Here is a 19,634-nt window from a genome sequence, read left to right as displayed (position 1 = left end):
AACAGTGCTGGAATTATCCCTGTTTACTAGTACTTTAAATTACTAGCGATCAATTTCGATCGACTGATTTCTTTCACTACTTTCTTATCTTATAGATCTACTAAATTCATGTATTTTGTTTTGAGTAAGGTGTTAAAGAATTGTACAATAATGTTTTATTTATAATACAAAAGGTACTTTCATAGTTTTTATTAGTTAGATGCGATCGGATCTAAGAATCGAGGACAGCAAAGTTAAATCTTAGAATGTCTAAAAGGCGTGAAGAGTATACTTATCAAGATAAATTAAATTGATCATTGAATGAATGTCGTATAGAATTAGTCTGTAATTAATATTGTAAAGGGCTGCTCAATTTCAGAATAAATGTGTAAATTACTTGATTATTTCGGGTTGTACATAATCCTGAATTTTATATTAATTATCGGGACATTAGTTAATTACCTTAGAAATTTTTCATTGGAAATATTTGTTTATAAAATTAAAAAAAACATTGTATCAAAGATTATAATCAAATCTCTTATTAGACATATAATTGTAATTTATTACGTATTGAAATCTGAACAGTATACCGTTACGACTATATTGCCTTGGTAAGACGACTGGTTCCTCAAATACGAGGGTTGTTCGGAAAGTTCGTGGACTAGCGCCATAAAATTAAAACCGCTTAAGATACATCAATGAATTTTTTAACGTTTAATTAGCATCATTTTTTTTATTTATATAATAAACTATACATCATTAGTTATATTTTTTAATAAATTGTTGATGTTTTTGAAAGCAATGGTATGTCTAGGCGGCGCAACCTCCAAGATCACGTTTTTTTCTACCTAAGTGTAACTGAGAAATTTTTTTTATATGAGCATTTGTCATCCAAAAATGTCGTTAATTCACTCATGTGATATGACACAATTGTACCGTAAAATTTGTAATTTTAACCCCATTCTGTGAGTTCTATGAAATTTTATCGTAAATTTTATACGAAATGTCCAAACAATTAAGGGGTTGTAATGACGTCAAAAAGGGGGATGGGTTTCTTTTTATAACATTCTATAAAGTTTCACCTCCTGGAAAAACTGACATAGACCTAGGAAACATTTAAATTGGTTACTGAAAAATAAAATTCATTCAGAGTACTTGTTTCTAAATGCCAAAAAAGATTAGAGAGACGAGAGATGTAAAAGTTAATGTCGATTTGTAGTAAGGATGTTTAAAGTTTGTCACGTCGAAAAGTGACGTTGATCATGTGTGATAGATGTTGAACTCCGACAAGCAAATATGCTGTTATAATCGAGTGAGGATCTTTCACTATGTGTAGATCTATTTACAATATTATATGCTTTGAAATCAGCTGTTCTTGACATTGTACAATTATATTAACAAGACGGGTTTGAATCTTAATCTTCACTTCAAGGAATCTCACCAAGATAAGTGTATGAGGTAGAGAATGCGGACATTGAGAAACAATGAAGTCATGAAATTAAATGGCGACAGCGCCGGGAGATCATATAATGTCTTTTTTATTTTATGATAGTTTGGTAAATATTGAAGATATCAAACTACAATTTTCAACATTTCTTTAACGTCTGTTGTCTATGTTCCTTACAAATTTTGTATGCATAAACTACATAGTATTAATTTTATCGCATCAGTCCACGAACTTTCCGAACAACCCTCGTACACATGTTTCATTGGTTAAAATTATTCTTTTCTACATTTAATTAAATCATTTATTTATTTGAAAATCAAACATTGACAAATATCACATGGGATTTCTTATTGTCCAACAACAAAAGTCTTCATACAATTTTACTTCCAATATAAGTATACCTACGCTAAACCTTTCATGAGAGTAGGATGATGCATATTTAAAATAAAATAGATTTTATTTATTTTATCGAATATTCGAATATATTAGAATACTTTCATTGAATATTCGAATATGAATTATTGACAAAATTGACATCCCTACTTTAAGTACATGTATCATACATAAAAAAATCTTGTATAATTCTTTTATTCGATTTATTTACCTATCAAATACGTTATTTACAGTGATTAATTATCAAAGGTGAATAACAAAGGGGACACAACTCTCAATGTATATTTTGCACGACGGATAAAAACAGATAGCAATAGCTTACTTGATTAACTCGGTTGGCACACGGCGGGTTTGACCGGTCGACAGGGAATGCTTACTCCTCTATGGCACCTGATCCAACGTCTGATGTTTTTAGAGGTCCGTGTTTGCTCTGCTCCAATTTGTATTGTTTCAATGGTTTTTGGGGATTGATTACAATTCGTTTTCTTCATGACACAATTTTTTTAAACTTTGTAGTATATTTACTAATATTTAGTTTAATTGCTAAACTTTTATGTTTGCTGCAGATCTGCAAGTTTCCAGCAAACTAAATTGTTCGCAGGAAGAAAACTTCCGTGTTTCCAGATGATTGTCACTACAGTGCTGCGATCTTGTCGGAAACACTGCAACACTTGCTGCAAGCTTGCAGCAAATTACAATGTAGCAGGAACTCAGTCTGTTGTTCACAGCAAGTTTGCAAGAAACTTTTATAAATTAACAAATTGAATGTTTGCAGGAAATTCGCAAGAATAAACATGCAGGTCAAATTAGCCAATGAGATGCTAGTTATGCTGTGTTCCCACAGAATACGCCATTTGAAATGTCTGAATGAAGTTGAAGAAGTTTGAGCATTTTGTTAGGAATATAAACCATTTTTGATGATTTCAAAAGCCTAATTCTTTCATGGATATAGATGACATTGTATTTTGCCATACACAACATCTGAATTCAATATAAAACAACTCTATCTTTTAAGCATGTTAAATTAACTGATGGAGGCCAAATCCATTTATTGAGTTTGCCGCAGACTTGCATCATTTGTATGGTAAAATGTTTGCTGTAAGCCTGTTGCATACTTGCTTCAAACTTGCTGCAAACACAAAGACTTTGAGTAGTCTGTCACGGGTTCTTTATAGCTTAATTGCAACAAGTCTTAAGAAGTATCTGCAAAAAGTTTGAAGCATGTCTGCAGCATAATTATGTTTGCAGGATGGCCTTTTTTTGTTTTTACTAACGATTAACAGTCAATATTAAAGGAATGGCATCTTCTTTAAGCAAAGCTTAAAAATAAAAGTATGTTAGAACAGGTTGTTTTACATTTTAATTACTTGTTGTTTTCATAGTTTGATTTTGCTGTTATTCGGTATGCATGTAAATATAAGCTAAAACATTCAAATTTTGACTCGCCGAAGTCCGATTGTTGAAGTGCAGTAGAAAAACTCCACTGGTGTGACACGCAAAGTCCGATGGTCTGATATAAATGAGCAAAAGCACCACTCAAAAGTCGGATGATTTAAAATACCACCCTTCCCCCGAAATCATGATTAGAATAAAGTTGAATCTAGACTACCTGCGGATGTTTCCATATAAATGGCTTTGCTGTTCTTGAGAAAAAGATTTTTAAATTTTTTTCCCCCTATCAATTCCTGTATAAAGACACCCCCTCCCCTTTGTGGCCACTGCCTTTCCCTGGGGATCTTGATTTCAACAAACTTAATAAATCTACACTGAGGATGCATCGATACAAACATGACTAACCATGGCGTTGTTGTTTTTGAGCAGATTTCTTTAAGATTTTTCCTATATACACCACCCGTTCCCTGAGAATCATGGTTTGGACTTGAATCTTCACTACCTTAGGATGTTTCCAAAAAGATCGATATGACTTAATCATGAACTTTGTTGTTCTTGTGAAGAAGATTTCAAAAGAATTCTACATATTGCTGAGTAAAATTTGTTCCTCCATTGTGGTCACACCCTGCCTCCATGGGAATCTACATATCTAGGGATGCTTCCATATAAATATGACTAATCATGACTTTGTAGTTCTTAAGAATATTTTTAAAGATTTTTTCCTATGTATTTCTATGTGAAACTTTGGCCACCCTTTCTCACGTACAATAAAACACGCTTATAACTTATGCCATGGATGGACGATTTTGCTTCGCTATAATATAAGCGTAATTCTCATCTCTGTTAGATTTACAATATCAAAGTCACAGGGAATGAAAATCACTTCGCTGTAAACGTCAGTTTGTTATAAGTGTATTCGCTATAAGCCTATTTTACTAATTAAAACTTTGATCGCCTATAGTGGCCCCTACCTACCCCCAAAATCATTATTTGAATAAACTTAAATCTATCCTTCCTGAGGGTGTTTACCTATAAATATGACTATCATGGCTTTGCTGTCCTTGAGAAGATTACAGATTTTTCCTATATATTCCTATGTTAAAGTTTGATCCCCTTTGATATCCCACTCTTTTCCCGGGGGTCATGATTTGAACAAACTTGAATCTACACTACCTTAGGATGCTTCCATATCAATAGGACTATTCATTGCTTTGCTGATTTTCTAGAAGATTTTAAAAGATGTTTTTCTTTATATTCCTATGTAAAACATTGATCCCCCATTCTGGCCCCACTCTACTTCTGGGGCATCATGATTTGAACAAAATTGAATTTACACTATATGTCAAGAAGTTTTCACCTAGGTTTCATCAATTGTGGTCGTGTGGTTCTTGAGAAGAATATATTTCAAGACACCTATCTTATCCCCCCTTTTCAAGTTTTCCTTTAAAGAGGACATGACCCTTTATTTTAACTAACTTGCATCCTCTAGTTTATGTATATAAGTGTGGTACGTTTTTTTTTTTAACATGGTATTTCTTACCTGAATGAGTCAAAAATATTTATTCACACAACTTTTTTAAGTGTAATTAAAGTAGATTCAAAATTGAATAATTCATTTTGCATTTAACAATCCGGAAGACAAACCACTATGGGCCGTGTAGGAAAACTACTGTAACAGTAAATCAAGAAAATGGCTAAAAAGTAAGAAGTTTTGGATATTTTTAGATTTAATTTTTTCTGAAGTTATCTCTCTTATCAGAGGGACATTTAGACCTTTTAAAAGTCGATAAGCACATAATGTAATCAGGAAAATATATTTCATATATAGATTTGGACCCTAAATAACAAATATACATTGTTCGATACTTGCTTGTCAAATGTTCTTTAAATAGGGCCACTTCAATTTAAACAAGAGGCCCAAGGGCCTTAACGGTCACCTGAGTATAATACAATAATTTAGAGGATCCATAGAGTATAAAATGAACTGAAAGGTGAAGCTTTGTTGCCCAAAAGCAAGAAAAATAGGGTGATCAGGATCAACAAAATAATTAGTCTAGTGTTCATTAACAGTACATAAATTAGGTTCTAATCTGTTCCCCATTTATCCCTCTCACTAGACAGTATATAAACAATCTTATAATCAGTGCTTCTGTACTCTTTTAATTCCTAGTTGAAATCTCTTACATTGGCCTCTCTTGGTCTTTGATGAACATTTAATAAGACAAGTTATTTTTGTCTCATTTTTATTTATCTGTTACTTACAAGTCTACCTGATCATTAAAACTATGAAAGAACTTTTTGTATTATACCATAAAAATTCTTGCATAATTCTCTTATTCTATTAACCTTTCAAGTACATTATTTACAGTGATTAATTATCACCAGTAATTGGTAAAGGGGAATAACTCCTTTCAGTAGAATACAAATTAATAGAGGCTTGGCCTGGACCAGAACACTTGATCAAATGGTTCTGATGTTCAAAAATCTGGTAAAAATACCCTTCCTTATTAAAACTTTTACTCTTTTTGCCTCTGATATGCCTAGGTGCAGAGAATATTTTTAAAGCATTAATGCATTTTCACTATAAAATAAATAGAGCCCCGCCCTAATATCAGAACCTCTGGTCTAGAGGCCATGAAATTCACAATTTTGGAAGAGGCATCCTTGCTTATCATAACCATGTATTTGTTTAAATAATACCCAGGAGAAGAGAAGATTTTCAAAGAAATAATGCACTTTCACTATATGATCTATATAGCCCCGCCCTAGCACCAGAACCCCTGACCCTGGGGCTATGAATTTCACAATTTCGGTAGAGTCACTCTTGCTTATCATAACTATGTATTTAATTTGTTTAAATAATACCCAGGAGTAGAGAAGAAGATTTTCAAAGAAATAATACACTTTCACTATATGATCTATATAGCCCCGCCCTAGCATCAGAACCCCTGACCCTGGGGCTATGAATTTCACAATTTTGGTAGAGTCACTCTTGCTTATCATAACTATGTATTCAATTTGTTTCAATAATACCCAGGAGTAGAGAAGAAGATTTTCAAAGAAATAATGCACTTTCACAATATGATCTATATAGTCCCACCCTAGCACCAGAACCCCTGACCCTGGGGTCATGAATTTCACAATTTTTGTAGAGTCACCCTTGCTTATCATAACTATGTATTTAATTTGTTTAAATAATACCCAGGAGTAGAGAGGAAGATTTTCAAAGAAATAATGCACTTTCACTATATGATCTATATAGCCCCGCCCTAGCACCAGAACCCCTGACCCTGGGGCTATGAATCTCACAATTTCGGTAGAGTCACTCTTGCTTATCATAACTATGTATTTAATTTGTTTCAATAATACTCAGGAGTAGAGAAGAAGATTTTCAAAGAAATAATGCACTTTCACTAAATGATCTATATAGCCCCGCCCTAGCACCAGAACCTCTGACCCTGGGGCTATGAATTTCAAAATTTTGGTAGAGTCACTCTTGCTTATCATAACTATGTATTCAATTTGTTTCAATAATACCCAGGAGTAGAGAAGAAGATTTTCAAAGAAATAATGCACTTTCACAATATGATCTATATAGTCCCACCCTAGCACCAGAACCCCTGACCCTGGGGTCATGAATTTCACAATTTTTGTAGAGTCACCCTTGCTTATCATAACTATGTATTTAATTTGTTTCAGTAATACCCAGGAGTAGAGAAGAAGATTTTTAAAGAAATAATGCACTTTCACTATATGATCTATATAGCCCCGCCCTAGCACCAGAACCCCTGACCCTGGGGCCATGAATTTCACAATTTTGGTAGAGTCACCCTTGCTTATCATAACTATGTATTCAATTTGTTTCAAGAATTCCCAGGAGTAGAGAAGAAGATTTTCAAAGAAATAATGCACTTTCACTATATGATCTATATAGCCCCGCCCTAACACCAGAACCCCTGACCCTGGGGCTATGAATTTCACAATTTTCGTAGAGGGCTCAATGCTTATTACAATCATGCCAACAGTTTGACTGCTTGATGTCCAGGAGTAAAGAAGAAGATTTTTAAAGATTGCATTAATTTTGATGTTTTTGGCCCCACCCCTCAGGCCCCAGGGGGGCAGGGGCCACGAATTTCACAATTTTTGTTCCCCTTTCACCCATAGATGCTATATGCCAAAATTGGTTGAAATTGGTTTGCTGGTTCCAAAGAAGAAGCTGAAAATGTTCAAAAGTTTACGACCGACGAACGACGGACGACGACGGACGAAAAGAGATAGCAATAGGTCACCTGAGTGACTCAGGTGACCTAAAAAAAGAAGCTGTGCGTAAATGGTAAGATTCGAGGTCACGCGATAAAAACAATTCCAACATGTGGTAGCACGACAGGCCAAGGATTAGCGAGTAGAGTAGCGGATCAGAAACCCTTGGCTAGCGAAGATGCTCGATTAGATGCAAGACTAACCGCAATCAGCCAAAAATTGTTCGAGATTTAACCTTGATCTCTAAATGCGTTGGGGCTATCATAGCAACGTTGGTCATATATAGAAAATTCATAAACTTTTGAAAAATTTATTAAAACCTGGGCATTTAGCAAGCAAACCTGTGCATGTTGACAAAAACTATGAGTACTTACCAAACGCCCTTTAATCCGTTACTATGCTTTTCAAAAAACTAACGATATGTCCATAGCTCTTGTTATCATGCATTCCGTTTGCAATTGCCTGCTGCTAAATATTCAGGAGTAATGATTGATAGTTTTTCAATATCCTGCAAACTTTCTCCCATCCTAAAGGCTGAACATTAAACCGCGAACTAATTTATAGTGATTACTAGTATGTAAAAAGTTTTCCTGCAACTTTTCTCAAATTAGGCTTTTGAACCTAGTGACAAGTGTTCCTGCAATTGTTATTAATCAGTAAAGTGTTCAAAGTTTGATAAATTATTTAATGAACAACCAGGATATCAAAATGATTGTAAATAAGAATTACCCTGAGTTTAAGGAAGGGACATAATTTTTATGACGAGAATAACATTTCACAAAAGTAAATCTGAGTTAACTATTCATTATATTATTTATTCAATACAATACAAAAATCCACAAGAATCAATAAAAAACTGAAAATGTCAAAATTCTTCGTTACATGTAAGGAAGTTTATATATTACTTGCATTGGCGCATCACATAATGAAAGAAAAAGTGAGCAAGCTCACATACCCCACGCTCCCCCAAAACTCGACAATGCATCACGTAATGAATCGCACAGTGCATTTTAAATACACAGTTTAATTCAAAAAGGGGCATTACTTGCAAAAAATCATCACATCAAAACTTCTTGCATGTCCAACATACGACAATTTACACATTAAAATAATTGATGGAAACAAAATTATGATGTAGTCATATGTATTTGTTCATATACTGTACTTATGAAATTATTTAAGGCAAAGGACCAATTTGGAGGGGGGGGGGGGGGGGGGGTTGAGAACTATCCATGATTGTGTGTGTGTGTGTGTTTAATCATTAATATTTTGATCTCAAAATCAATAGGGGTCTTTAAATGTCATGAAATATTTCACATAAAATTTCATTACAAAAGCTGATTCCAGTGGATTTCCTTATTACCTAGCTGGAAAGTTTTTTCAATAATAGTCTAAACTCTTAAGGCAAAAATAATGGAATCGGAATTTCCTGGTAATATGCACATCTACGCAATGTGTACTAAATAGCTGCAAAATTTGACGAAATTCTGTGCAGCGGTTAAAGAGGAGTTGCACTAACAAACTGTTCATCTCTATATTCAAGATATGGCCAAAAATCTAGTTGAAAAGTGCCGAAATTCCCTGAAAAATAAGGAATCGGAATTTCCTGTTAATATGCACATCTACACACAGTGTACTAAATAACTGCAAAGTTTGACAAAATTCTGTGCAGTGGTTTAAGAGGAGTTGCGCTGACAAACTGTTCATTTCTATATTCAAGATATGGCCAAAAAAATACATGTAAAGTTGAAAAGTGCCGAAATTCCCAGAAAAATAATGGAATCGGAATTCCCTGTTAATATGCACATCTACACATTGTGTGCTAAATATCTGCAAAGTTTGACGAAATTCTGTGCTGCGGTTTAAGAGGAGTTGCGCTGACAAACTGTTCATCTCTATATATTCAAGATATGGCCAAAAATCTAAGTTGAAAAGTGCCGAAATTCCCAGAAAAAATAAAGGAATCGGAATTTCCTGGTAATATGCACATCTACACATTGTGTCCTAAATATCTAAATATCTGCAAAGTTTGACGAAATTCTGTGCAGCAGTTTATGAGGAGTTGCGCTGACAAAAAAAAAAATAGGACTGACTGACTGACACACTGACTGACTGACGGACGGGTCAAAAACATTACACCTCACGCAACTTGTTGCGTGGGCTATAATTATATTAAATATAAAATGATGCAAAAATGTAAGATTCTAACATGTATAAAAGACTAATAAATTAAGAATTAAAAATTCTTGCATTAAATTTTATTTACCTGTGCTTAACAAGAAACCTATTCATTCAAAAAAATCTTAATTTTTAGTTTCAACACAGAACAGCAAGTATGAAAAAAAAATATAGGTATGAAAAATTTGTTCTGTAAAGTTAAACTTTTTAAATAATACACATTTTCCCATAAAAGTTAAAAATATTAGTTTACATTCACATCTACAAATTAAATTTGCAAAAAAATAAAAAAAAATCATTTAAAATAAATTCACAAGAAACTATCAACCTTCACAGCAAAATTCAAATCTTTTATATCAAGCAGTATTTGTTGCATAAGTCTCATTAACAATATTTAAGTCCTGAAGCAACTTCAGTATTTTATTATAGCCATGCAATCTTAGGTAATACTGAACAGTGTTGTTTTCCCGATCTAGGGTCATAGTTAATTCTTTTACCCAGTCTATTCTGTCGGACAGTGTATGTAGATATTTTATCAACTCACAATAATCATCTTCAGCAGCAAACTCAATAGAAAATGGTAAACAATATTTTTTATCAACATCCAAAAAGGGTTTTGTAGTTTTAGAACTGTGGCGAAGACCAAGCAATGTACATTGTAGTAATGAATAACCTGCATCTGTTTTGTCATAGATAAGCCCTCTGTTTTGAAAGTTCTTAACCAAAGTATGTCGACCTGCATATGCAGCAAAATGAAATATAGACCAGAAGTCTTCCGTAACTGTAGCCTCGTGAAAAGTTAATAATTCATACACTACATCCTCCCACCCATGCACCACACAGCAATGTAACAATGTCATAGATTTGTGTTGTTTGTGAGTAAAAGAGGCAACTGCATGGAGACTATCATGTTGTCTCACATACTGCACAATAGATAAAATTTTGTCTCTTTTACGGAAACGCAGAGCATTTTCAATTAAATTATCAATATCATTGAAAGATATATTGAAATGTATTTTTTCGTCATACTTTGGAGAAAAAAGTCCAACATGAGGACCATAACTATTCAACATACAATCTAACAATACAGTTTTTTCTTCTGTGAGAAGTTTATCCCATAGCAATCTTAAAACTTGTGATGGATTGCACAAACCAGAAATACTGTGTGTCAGTAACTCTTTAAAAAATTCAAAATCATACGATGCAGAATTCACAATTATGTTGTTAACAATTTCATCATTATTTTCATTATTTAGCAACAATTTCTTTGCAAGGGGTTGATAATGCTCATTTGAAATTTTCAAAACAATTTCACCAGATCTTTGTTTGTAGCTCATAGGTCTCACCACTGACTTTAAGGTTTCTCTTCGGCATTTCTGAATTATCATTCCAGGTGCAACTTTACCAAATGAGGTAAGAACTGTTTCACGAACAGTTTCATGAATAAAATCATATGATCTATCTGTCCTTGTTTTAATCAAATACAACCCCTTCATGTACTTTAAAGCCTCAATAAAATTACTTTGATTTATATGTGCTACTCCTACCATGTTTTCAATTTCTTTTAAATCATATTTTTTTCTTGTGTTGACAGGACCATTTACCAAAATGTAGCATAGAACACAGTAACAAACTTTTGACTTTAAGTTAGCCTCCATTTTTTTTAAACCATCAATTCTTGCATATAATATGCTACTTGTACATCTGAAGAATGTTGGACCTTGATTGAAAAAATCATCTTTTGCAAAGAAAAGGGAGCAGGTAAATGGGAAACCAAAGTAAGTGTCAGTACTGAGTATTTCCTCTCTATCTGAGATTGATTTCAACTTTCTTCCTGTACCTTTTTCATACTGTTTCAACATTTCTCCTTTCTCACTTAACTTCATCTTCCCAGTCAAATCTATGATGTAATCTGAATTAAACAGTTCAAAAATAGGATATATTGCTTTTAACTCTTCCAACATTTTAGTTCTAAAAACAAGAATTGCACAAAGTTTTCCCTTTACAACACAGCTATATATATGATCTAAGAATTCTTTTGAATCATTCATGTAAGTTGGATTTATAGCATCATCCAGACACACCACATAGGAACAATTAGCATTCACAATCCTGTCCCACTGTTCTCTGTTTCGAATCTTCAGTGGAGTATGACTTTCTAACATTTCAAACATGACTTGGTGTGCTGTTTTTGTTTTTCCTTCACCCTCTTTTCCAGTCAAAATTATTATCTGTTGTCTCTTAAGAATAGTCATTGCTTCTGTCACTGCAGAGGTTCTTGTGTATGTATTATCCTCAGCATGTTTTAGTAGATCCTTTATTGTATTTGCTAGAATAAACATTTATCACATGAAACCATGCAATAAATAGAAATACAGTAAAACGCGGCTAGAGCCAAGTCCTTGGGACCTGTAAATTTACTTAAGGTTTGCTACCAACGCATATCCACGATTAGTTACTGTTATATCTGTTAAACAAATTTGTTTAAATATATACAGCGAATTCGCAATATATGAGTACACGTTTTCCTTCAAGTATGAAAACTGCACATATTCAGAGAAGTATTGAAATACATACACAACAAACCTTGGACCATCAAGAACTAAAGTTTTCTGATGAATTAAATTTCAAATATAAATACTTACAAAAAATAATGTTAATTCAATATATAAAATTTTGAGATCTTGAAAATTCACTATTAATAAAAACTGTAAACTTTGTTATTTTTAACCTCTAGCATTGTCTAGGGGAAACAAATTCAGTTCACTATATTTGTAAAACCATAAAATATAAATCGAAGTCCATTATAACCATAAAATTTTACAAGGAATTGTTAAAGCTATATATGGCATATCTGAACTAAAAAAAATGATATGAAATTGAGTGTAGATTCACATGATGTATATTATATACATTCAAATTAAAATTTTCAACAATTTTGAACTCAGATAACCTCACGTTTCTAAAGTTAAATTGACTTTAAACTTTGCTATTCAAATCTCTTATTTTGTGGAGTCAGCAAATAAATTGGTTATTGTTTTAAATTTTTGATATCTTTGAAACTTGATTGATTTAAATTATGTAAATTACAAAAAAGTCCTATCTATATATAAAGTAATGAAACAAATAGAAAGATATTTTTAATTCTGGTTTTCTGAATTTATCAACAATACAACATATATACCTTTAAGAATTTCCTGGGGATAAAAAAACTTCAATATATCCACACATTCACTATATCTGTGTTCGTACTAGTACAATTCTCTTTTCTGCTTGAACTTTTAGTAAGGCGTGACATTCTCGGCAATACATAATTAGCATCTCTCAAATGGTAAACTAGATTCTCATTGGTTGAGAAATTAATAACATTAGCAACTTAAGGTTGTTGTTAACAAATGATGAGATGACATAAGCCACACCTCTTTACTGTAAGAAATGGTGTAATTGGTTCCTTGCGTCACTTGTTGACGTCTGATCTATTTTTATCCCATGTGTATTTCACCCTTGAATGAAAAGCTGTGTAAATTTCAGTATTGATGAGCTATTCTGGCAACCCATGAGAATCTAGGTCACTGTTTGAGAGATGCTAATTATGTATAGCTGAGAATGTCACACCTTACTGAAAGTTCAAGTAGAAAAGAGAATTGTACTAAATGAGTTTTACTGTACATGTACATATACATGTTGATAAAAATAAACGTAAAAGGGTGAATCAAGCAACTAAATAAAATTTAAAGGCCCATAAGCCATTATTGTTTTACGAATTATACATGTATGTACATTAATGCTTTAAAATGATGAATGAATCTTTATTCTGCCTCTGATATTTACTGACTCAATCCTGTTCAAGAGTTCTGTGCCCCACAATAGCCGCATAGGCAATGATCAGAATAAACTAAAATCTTCACTACTTGCGGATGCTTGTTTATTTTAAATCTTAATTGGAGCCCTGCTGTTCTTGAGACTATTGTTTACACTATGTTCATTGTATATAAAATTATACAAAAGTCTGACTTTCTATTTTTTCCCTATCTTAGATCATGGGGTTATGATTTGAACATTTTTGACTCTACACTACTTGAAAATGCTTGCAATTAATGAAAAATATTTGCCCTGCTGTCCTTAAAAAGGTTTAATAGATTCTAATTACATATTCTGAAGTAAAACTCCCACCTTCATTGTTGCTTCAGAAGCCATCATAAAAACTTGATTCTACATTCATTCTGAAAGTTTTCACTGAAGTTTCATCTCTGACAATGTGGTTTTTGAAGTTTTATAAAAGACCCCACCTTATTTTTCATATTTCTTCATCAATATGTCCTCTTGAAAATGGGATTGGTTCTTTATTTCAATAAAATTGATTTGAACCCATTCTGACCAAGGATACTTTGTGCTAAGTTGAAATTGGCCCAGTGGTACTAGAGAAGACATTAAAAATTTGAAAAGGTAACAGAAGACAAATACAACATGACAGACAGAAGGACACTTTTTGATCAAAATGCTCTCTGAACCCTTTGCTTAGGTAAAAAAAAAAAAGTTCTTACCTTTGACATTAAAAAGTTCTGCACTGTAATTCGTCCACCGTATGGAGTTGTCAAGGACTGCTACAAAAACAATAAAATAGCAGTAGTTCTATAAAGGACTATATTTTCATCATTGTGTTCTGATTCATTATGTACATTCAACACACAGCTTGTAAATACATACAAGTTTATGGTACATATATTTAGAAGGGGACTATAGACTTAGCACTTACCCAAATTTAGAAATAAAGTCCACGTTATCATGAATGTTGCAGGATAACAACCGAGGTCCAGAAATGTTGTTTGAAATACAAGAGCCAACTTGAAGGGTTTTATATTTCAAAATACATTTCGAGACTGAGGAGTTTATCCTGCATCATTCACGACAATAAGAACTTCATTTCTATTCTACTAACAGCTCTAGTCGCCCGTCACCCACGTGGCACAGTGGTTAGAGCATTCACTCTAGAGTCACCGAGTAAAGAGTTTATCCTTATGTCGTGGGTTCGAATCCCACAGTAGGACATGGAGACTGTTCCTTCAGATGAGACTGTAAAATCCGAGGTCTCTTGTCGCAGTAGGTGCTGGCACAAAAAAGATCCCTCACTGCTCAATCGCCCTGAGTGCCAAATATACAGGCCTCTAAGTGGCCTCTAAAATTTAGGCGCCAGCTGGCACCTTATTAAAAAAATTTAGTCACCAATGCAAATTTTTAGTCGCCAGGTAATATTTTTAAGGTGCCAACTTGAAAAGATAATAGTAATCAATATAGGGACCCAAGATGTGAATAAGAAAACACGACATGTCCATTGCTAAAATTAATTTCCCTTTCATTTAGCTTTTTCAGAAAAATTGCTAAAAGTGTTAAAATTTCCAGAATTTGACAATCGTCAAGTCAGTTTAAAATGGTCGCCAATTTGGCGACTTATGGAAAAATTTTAGGCGCCAATCAAAAATTTTAGGTGCCATGGCGACTAAATTGGGCACCAATTAGAGCCCTGGTATAGGTAAAAAATTTGCAGCTCTCCACCGGCAAGTGGTGGCCTCTCCATATGAGTGAAAAATTCTCAAGTGGGATGTTAAACAATAAACAAACAAAACTAACAGCTCTAAAATATGGCTGATCGTTTCCTCTTTAGAGAAATGAATTAAGTCACCATGTCTCGATTTACCTAGCTGTTACATTTATGAGGGGTGATCAGAAAGTTCGCGGACTATCTCTATATTTACAAAACCATTATTCAAGATCATAATGAAATTTAGCTAACATATAATCATAAACATGTTCTATAAATTGCAGATCTTATGTAATGTTTTGCTCCATGTTTGTGACGTCACAATGTGAAAATGCATCAATATGTAGATGACTTGTGATGAACAAGAGCACCATAGGCCACAATGCTCACCTGAGTAACTTTGGCCTTGCTGTTTTTCACCTGATTTCCCCCCTTGTAGTACTTATTGTGGCCCCACCCTACCCCCAGGGGTCATGATTCGAACAATTTAGAATCTACACTATCCCAGAATGCGTCCACATAAGTTTCAGCTTTTCTGGCCCAGTGGTTCTTGAGATGAAAATTTTTACTACATATTTCAATGTAAAACTTGGATTCCCAATAGTGTCCCCACCCTAACCCCGGGGGTCATGATTTGAACAATTTAGAATCTACACTACCCAGAATGAGTACACATAAATTCCAGCCTTTCTGGCCCAGTGGTTCTTGAGAAGATGATTTTTAAAGATTTTTTTCTACATATTACAATGCAAAACTTGGATTTTCTATTGGGGCCCCGCCCTACCCCTGGGGGCCATAATTTGAACAATTTAGAATCTACACTATCCCAGATGCTTCCACACAAGTTTCAGCTTTTCTGGCCCAGTGGTTCTTGAGATGAAAATTTTTGAAGATATTTTCTACATATTTCAATGTAAACTTGGATTCCCAATTGTGGCCCCGCCCTACCCCTGGGGGTCATAATTTGAACAATTTAGAATCTACACTACCCCAGATGCTTCCACATAAGTTTCAGCTTTTCTGGCCCAGTGGTTCTTGAGAGGAGATTGTTAAAGTTTTTTACTGCATATTTCAATGTAAAACTTGGATTCCGTTTTGTGGTTCTGCCCTACCCCCGGGGGTCATAATTTGAACAAATTAGAATCTACACTACCCAGAATGAGTACACATAAGTTTCATCTTTTCTGGCCCAGTGGTTCTTGAGAAGAAGATTTTTGAAGATATTTTCTACATATTTCAATGTAAACTTGGATTCCCAATTGTGGCCCCGCCCTACCCCTGGGGGTCATAATTTGAACAATTTAGAATCTACACTACCCCAGATGCTTCCACATAAGTTTCAGCTTTTCTGGCCCAGTGGTTCTTGAGAGGAGATTTTTAAAGTTTTTTACTGCATATTTCAATGTAAAACTTGGATTCCGTTTTGTGGTTCTGCCCTACCCCCGGGGGTCATGATTTGAACAATTTAGAATCTACACTACCCTAGCATGCTTCCACATAAGTGTCATCTTTTCTGGCCCAGTGGTTCTTGAGAAGAAGATTTTTAAAGATTTTTCTACATTTTTTAATGAAAAACTTGGATTCCCTATTGTGCCCCCCCCCCCCCCCCCCCCCCCGGTCATGCTTTGAACAATTTAGAATCTACACTACCCCAGGATGTTTCCACATAAGTTTCAGCTTTTCTGGCCCTGTGGTTCTCAAGAAGATTTTTTAATGAACCCACCCTATTTTTGTCTTTTCTTGATTATCTCCCCTTGTATGGGGGCTTGGCCCTTCATTTTAACAATTTAAACCCCCCTTCACCCAAGGATGCTTTGCACCAATGTTGGTCAAAATTGGCCCAGTGGTTCTTGAGAAGAAGTTTAAAATGTGAAAAGTTTACAGACGGATGGACGGACGGACAGCTAGACGGATGGACGATGGACAACAGGTGATCAGAAAAGCTCACTCGACCTTTCAGCTCAGAGGAGCTAAAAATGGCTGATTCAGTCATACTCGAGCAACGAAAGACTGTAAAGTTTAATGTATATCTTGGAAATTCTTTTGCAGTAGCATGTAATAATTTGTACAAGGTTTATGAAGACAAAAGACTTGCCAGAATTTCAATCATTAATTGGATTGACTATTTTAGGAAAGGAAGGGAGATAGTTAAAAATGATGTTTGTTCTGGTACCCAGTGAAAGTAAGCTGGGGAAGAAATGTGTCCTTAGTTGAGCAATTTGTTATAAAAGGTCACCAAGTTACAGTTAGAAAATTAATATAGTTGAATATATTAAGAATATTATAATTATCAAATCCCTGAAATATTGTTTACTTTAGACTTTAAACATATCAAATATGATAAAAAGAAGGCACCCATACGTTATCCACAATGGAAAAACAATGCACACAAGAGAGAAGTCAGGTTGTAATGGTCACCATGCTCATTCTGAGAAAAGATATCCTTATCCACCCATCCTATTGCTGAGATTTGGCCATTTGTGACTATTCTTCTTAAAATAATAACTTGCATGGTAAGAAATATATGACTTTGAAAAATCTTTAAGCGTCTGTGGATAGAACATTATGGAGCATATCACATGACAGCCTGGATGACGTGATTCCTGTATGGGCATAATGGTGGCAGATGTGCATTAAAATGGAAGACAACTACTTTGAAAATAATAAACACCGAAATCTAATTTTATTTCCTCTATGGAAGTTATTCGTTTAGTTGGCGAACTTTTTGATCACCCCTCGTAACATCAGAGGGTCAATTTGTTTGCTTACTTGTGTATTGGTTGGAATGAAATCCAGACAATTTGAGCTTTGGTTGGGTTAAAATTATCCTTTAACTATTTATAAATCAGAGTTGTGGAAAACTTTTTCAGATAGCCAGTCATTCAGACTGGCAAGAAGACAAAATAAGCCGGTCCGAAGTGATTTTTGCCGGTCCGAACTAGTAAGTCACAAAATAAAAAAAAAACATAACATTTATTTACTTCATTACACATCCATTTACTTAATAATAATATAACATTCAATCTCCATTTTCAAGTCCTCTTCCTTTTTCGTTTGTTTGTTAGTTTGTTTGTTTTTTGCATTTATAACAATTCTAGATTTCACTGCTTTTGGGCAGGTAACAATGCTAATTCAGCACAGTAAATGTAATTTTTTTTAACATTTATGCATTTGGGAATTACATTAACCTAGAAAATGAGTCTAAAAGAATTGTGGAAATTCTGTGCATCGACAATAAAGAAATCAACATGATCGATGAAAAAACGAAATCCGGGACAGTCGGAAGTACTAGATTTACCGCTTTTCCGAACTGTGTTTGAATTCTTTCTGTAGAAATTTTTACATATTGAGCTTGTCTTTATCTGTTTCTTTCCATTTTCTACCTAATTCTGCCCCAGTTGTAAATTAGGTCACGAGACCATGCTGGTTTCACTTTCATTTACAGCCTCGATCTTGTATAAAGAACAAGTATTACGCAATCGCATATAAGGTACGATAATTAAGCTGGGAAGTGCGCCAATGATAAATGGTAAAACAAAAAACTTTAACCAAAAAAGGGGCCTGTCATTTGGACCAACATCGATAGCATTTTTACCAGTCACACGCATTTTTTGTCGGTTTTGCAGGCATTCACTGGTACACCAGCAGTTTTCCACAACTCTGCATAAATTTGTTTGTCACAATATATTGATTATTTTTTTATGAAATGTAAAATAACAAAATCAGTTGTCTATTTTATTGCTTTATCAGTAAAATCATGTAGTGTAAATGTTGTGGGGAGCTCCAACCCACTTAACTATAAAACTCAACATTTATCAGCTGTTTTAGGCAATACACACTGTTTAGACTGCGGAAGACGACACATCGATATGGTCTAAATAAGTATTACATGTAGATTCTACACTATAATATTCATTTTAACTGTACAGGTTTGATATATGTGTTTCTGATCTGATAATTTTTGGATGACACTTGTGATTTATTTGAGAATAATGTCAGACCTGCAGCATTTCTTTGATCTCGGCATTAACTGTACTAGAATGTCATACAAATTTGAACCCAGTCTTTCTTCTACCTACTTATTTTATAGCCTGGTGTGTTTACTTAAATAAACAAGAGGATCATGGGCCAGAACTCTCATCTGAGTAACCGTGGCAATGCTTTTCTTCCCTCTTTATCCCATCAAAAATTTTGATCAGTGTGTGTAGGATAAAGGAAGATGAAAGCAGAGAGCATATGGAGGTAGCTAGTTTTGTTAAGATATACATGTACATATTTTTAATTAAATTATGAGGATGAACCCTGAAAAAAATAATAAAATTATGCAATCAAATTTGTATGTCAGGGACTCCAGCAAAAAGCCACCTTAAGATAGTCTTTCAGTATGCTGAATAAATAATACGGCAACAGTTATGTATCTTGATTATTTGATATCATAAGATCATA

General features: G+C 34.0%; 1 protein-coding gene across 1 annotated transcript in view; it reads right to left on the bottom strand.

Annotated features, from left to right (window-relative positions):
- Positions 1-9,883: 9,883 nt before the first annotated feature.
- LOC133195977 (uncharacterized) overlaps positions 9,884-19,634 on the bottom strand; it is a 68,438-nt gene continuing 58,687 nt past the window's right edge. Inside the window, exons 9-10 of the mRNA XM_061331967.1 lie at positions 14,194-14,253; positions 9,884-11,978 (exon numbers count right to left, since the gene is read on the bottom strand). Of these exons, the coding sequence (XP_061187951.1) occupies positions 10,006-11,978; positions 14,194-14,253 (2,033 nt within the window). The 3' untranslated portion in view covers positions 9,884-10,005. The remainder of the gene's footprint in view (positions 11,979-14,193; positions 14,254-19,634) is intronic.

Source organism: Saccostrea echinata, unplaced genomic scaffold (assembly GCF_033153115.1).
Source record: "Saccostrea echinata isolate AGI-Se365-2 ecotype Australia unplaced genomic scaffold, CSIRO_AGI_Sech_v1 ptg000029l, whole genome shotgun sequence".
Lineage (NCBI taxonomy): Eukaryota > Metazoa > Mollusca > Bivalvia > Ostreida > Ostreidae > Saccostrea > Saccostrea echinata.
Note: the sequence above shows the minus strand (reverse complement) of the source record. Positions and strands in the feature narration are given on the sequence as shown.